Raw genomic sequence first — 4844 nt, forward strand, 5'->3', positions numbered from 1 at the left:
TACGGTTTGGTCGTTCTTTTCGAGAATAGACCCCCAGAGGGGAACGAATCGGAACGATTCCACCTACTCATTCGTTTAGGTGCAATAGGTTAAAAATCAAATTGATCCATATTCGTATCACTCACCGATTACAACGAAATACCGAATTGAGACCGACAAGATGCGCGCGTCGTTTATTGTTTGAAATGCTACCGAGTACCGAATACCGATTGTCGTGGTTCGACACTACTGCGTAATCTAATATCACTAGTACCACCGTTCCCTGGTGGCGTGGTCTAGTTAGTAGCTAGTTTAATTTTATATTTTCGTTTGCATCATTCGTATTTTGTACGAGTCCAGAGGGGGAACAAATCGGAATGATTGCACCTACTAGGTCTTTTTAGGTCCTATTAGTTAATTGTTCCACGTTTGTAATTTATACTAAATGGGTATTATACAATACACTCCGTTCCAATAGTCGTTAGTCGTTACTACCTAATATAAAGTCCTAAAAAAAAATAGTACATAAATAGACGTAATGACTGTGACGTACTAACGTGCAGGCTGTTGCCTGCGTGTCTTCCCACGTCGCCGAATCCCAATTTGCCGACTCCCAATTCGCCGACATCCCAGTTTGCCGACTTTCAATTCGCCGACACCCCAGTTCGCCGACTATTTATTTACATGTTCCCAATTTGCCGACTCCCAATTCGCCGACTTATTAAAAAATAAAAGTAAATACAAATGTATCATGTATAAATGATTATTAATACATTAAGTCAGTAGATACATTATTTAATTATTATATTATATAAAATAAAAGTAAATATAAATTGTTCATGTATAAACGGTCAGTAGATATATTATATAAAAATAAAAGTAATTACAAATATTATTCATGTATAAAATATGGTCAGTAGATATGTTATATATATATATATAAAAAAGTAAATATAAATAAAAAAAAGTTATAAAATTATTGTATCATTATATGATATTTTATTATATCGACATACTCTATTAAAGAGATTTCTTCTGATTTCAATCTGAAAAAAATAAAAACTAATTATATAATAACTATTATACATGTAAAAATTAATTATTTTATAATATTTACCTATCCTTTGCATTTTTTAATCTTTCTTCAAGCTTTCGAAATTTCATTTTAGTTAGTGGTTTTAGATTACCGTTTTTCTGGGCTTGTAGATCAAGTTCAAAATTTTGTTGTTGATTTTTTATTTCAGTTATCAACACAAATATGTTCGGCTTTGGTCGACTTATACTCCGGTTTAAAGCTGCATGCCAACCTTCTAGGTGGTTAGTTGTACGTGTCCTATCGGTGTTGAAATGATTCCATATTTTCCGGTCAAACATGCATACATCACTATTCAAATATGTATCCACAAAATAGTCCATAAGTTTTATAACGTCTAAAAAAAAGTAAATATTATATATACTAATCAAATTATAATTAAATCGTTTTCAGTTACTTTCATTAACTGGTGCTTCAGCATGAATAATTGACCAACACTCATCTATTTCATCGATAGGCACCAGAGCTAAGGCACATATTCTTCGAACCGTTTTTTTCACTTCATCATTGTGTGTATAATCGTGCGCTAAACCAAGTTTTTGTACTTGTCGCCATATAGATTGCCCAAAATGAAAAAGGCATCCTTTTATTTCTATGTTATATCCAAATGAATCTCGTATAGCAACAATCATTCCTATTTCAAAATCAATTTGAAATGTTTTGGGCTTGAAAGCCAAATCATTTCTCAAAGCAGCTTCTTTAATTATATTGAACATTCTCGTATACGTACTAGTGCTTTTATTCGGTAAAAGAGCATAAACCTAAATATATAAATATAAATATAAAAAACATTGTAATTTAAATATAATAATTAAAATTAAATATTAATAATAAAAATAAAAATAAAATCTTTAAAAAATATAATGAAATAAATGTAATAAAAAAATGTACTACATATTTTAAATGATAACATACTAACCATTGGCACCATTATAACACCCATTACAAAACAGTGTAATGTGTATATTTGCATAAATAATTTGGGGGCAGATTTAAATGTACCATCCATGAAAACGATTTCACTGCTACAAAGTCATTTTAAAAATCCATCTGTTCCAAATATAATTATTTTTTCATCATTTCCTTCTGAACCTAAATAATGTATATACATAATATACTGAGAAATCCAGTGTTCCCTAAATTGGTGAACACACGGTATTTAAATTTTAAAATAATGTAAAATAATTACCTAATAAAAAATCTCTCCCATCGTTTGTAGAACGCCAGTCACCTTCAATCGTTAAATCGCATAATTTCGACGGTAAAGGGGGAATCATTTTCATTTTTTTTCTGTAACCGGAACTTTTTATGCTAGTAAATACTGGAATAGCATCTACAATTTCAGAGTTTGTAGCACCTTGTATTCCTGAAGTAATTACAGATCTCCTTATTTCTTTAAATGCTTTAGGTACTGGTTTTGTTGGATTATTCGAAATTTCCTCCTTCATTAATTATATTAAAAAAAAAACAAAATTTTATTATTATAATGTAGCTTGGAGCTTGATGCGCTATATATCACATATGCATGCACTTATGCACTTATAATTTATAAAATATGCATCTTCTTTTTATTTTTTTATTTTTCTTAATTTTTTAGATTCTGAGTGGAACGATGAATGTATTGATTTTACAATTATGTGTGTTTTTTTTTTTTTTTTATTTTTTTTTTTGTGTCTGTGTACACGATAAGTAGTCGAAATAATGCTACGATTTTCAACTTCAGTATCTTGTTCGATCAGAAAGTGAATATCGTTGGTGCATTGGGGAGGTCAAAATTTAAATTTCCCAGTAGGAAATTTATTATTATAATTTATTTTTATACCTAGTCATTTTAAGTTCAAATTCGGACGAAATTACTTAATAAAAAACCTAGAATAACTATTTTAGTTATTTTGTTGTGATTGTATAATATTATTCGTGGGTACTTGAAACTTATAAAGTGTACTACCTATTATATATCTATGATAGTATCACGGTTTGTTGTTGATGTATAACGTGTTACAAGTACCTAATGGATATTGTGAAATGATTAATTTGGAATTTATTATAAATAATAATAATTATTATAATAATTTTTTTTTTTAATACTGTCGATAAGTATACCTATAATATGTCTTATACCTAGACTGACATACCGTCTCCACTCAGAATCGTTTTTCTTATATTTTTTTTTTAATTAATACAAATATTACTTACTTTCAGTTTATTTATAAAACCACGATTCGCTAACTCAACTCCATGTGTTGGATGATCGTGTTTTTTCGACAATACAACATCGGTATTGTTTTTTAAAATAGCACGACCGCCGCAATTTTGAATACATTTATAATACTCAGTTGTGTCCCGTATTCTATCAATGCGATGAATAAAATTATCGACCACTAGTAAATCTCGTTCTTTTTCAGATTTGATTTTATACCATTCCATTTTTAATTAAATTTGTAATAAGAATAAAGCACTTTTCAATATAGTTATCCTAAAGTTCGCTGTAAAGACGGCTGGAGGACTGAACTAAATTCACCAATCTATACTACATGTGGATTTTATATTTTTATGTGTGGATAAACATTTAAACATCATTTAAAAACTTATATTAATAATATACCATAGTAATATTATCGCTATCTTATCCGTTTTCGATAAGATCATTGTCAACTGTCGGCGAATCGGGAAAATTAAAACTTTATTAATAATTTGTCGGCGAACCGAGACGTCGGCAAACTAGACTGTCGGCGAAAAGGGAATATTTTAAAAATATTTTAAAACTGGTCTATTTGTCGGCAAATTGAGTTGTCGGCGAATTGGGATTCGGCAACGTGGGTATGAACCATGGTAATCACGACAACTAGCTCTGAACCTTTTGAAAAAATAAGCTTAGACATCGTTGGGCCACTGGTCACTACATTATCAGGGAACACATATATATTAACACTACAATGTGACTTAACAAAATATACAATGGGTATCCCCCTCCCAAATCACCAAGCTAATACTATCGCTGAAGCATTCGTAACACATTTTGTATGCACACACGGTATACCGCGAACCATATTAACTGATCAGGGAACCGATTTTTTAAGTAAAATATTTACCGAGGTATGCAAATTATTGCAAATAAATAAGATAAACACAAGTTCTTATCACCCGGAAGCTAACGGAGCCTTGGAGAGAGCACATATGTGCTATATATATGTATATATATATATGCTATATGTGTTCTATATAGAACATTATCAGACTATCTTAGGCATTACGTTGATAAAAAATTAAACAATTGGGATGAGTACCTACCCTACGCATTTAATACCACGGAGCACACATCAACGGGTTATCAACCATATTCTTTGTTATACGGTAAACATTTGGAGATACCAATTAAGCTATCACACGAACCTGAACCTAGATATAATTATGATAATTACTATTTCGATTTAAAACAGAAAATGCAGGAAGCTCATAAAATAGCAAGGGAAAGGTTAATAAAATGCAAAATAAAATCCAAAGAGAATTATGATAGCAACAAAAATCCTATAGAAATACACGTTAAAGATCAAATTTTGTTAAAGGGAACGCGTGCAAAAGAATAAACTTAATCCATTATGGACAGGTCCATATGAAGTAACCGACGTATTAGATAAGAAAATATTGTAATAATGCGTGGAAAAAGACACGTTACGGTACATAAAAATCACGTAAAAAGGTTCCATGAGATCTGAGTAAAAAAAAAATAATAAATAAATATAATATAAAAAAAATATATATAGTTATATAT

The 4844-nt window shown here is 30.1% G+C and overlaps 1 protein-coding gene across 1 annotated transcript; it reads right to left on the reverse strand.

The window, feature by feature from the left end:
* Window positions 1-964: 964 nt before the first annotated feature.
* Window positions 965-1838, reverse strand: LOC107883977. Its single transcript, XM_029485805.1, has 2 exons — window positions 1470-1838; window positions 965-1409 (listed from the first exon to the last, which is right to left on the reverse strand). The coding sequence occupies exons 1-2, from the start codon at window positions 1786-1788 to the stop codon at window positions 1093-1095; spliced, it is 636 nt and encodes a 211-aa protein (XP_029341665.1). The 5' UTR covers window positions 1789-1838; the 3' UTR covers window positions 965-1092.
* Between the last annotated feature and the right edge of the window lie 3006 nt (window positions 1839-4844).

The sequence above is a fragment of the Acyrthosiphon pisum genome, chromosome X (genome assembly GCF_005508785.2).
Source record: "Acyrthosiphon pisum isolate AL4f chromosome X, pea_aphid_22Mar2018_4r6ur, whole genome shotgun sequence".
NCBI lineage: Eukaryota > Metazoa > Arthropoda > Insecta > Hemiptera > Aphididae > Acyrthosiphon > Acyrthosiphon pisum.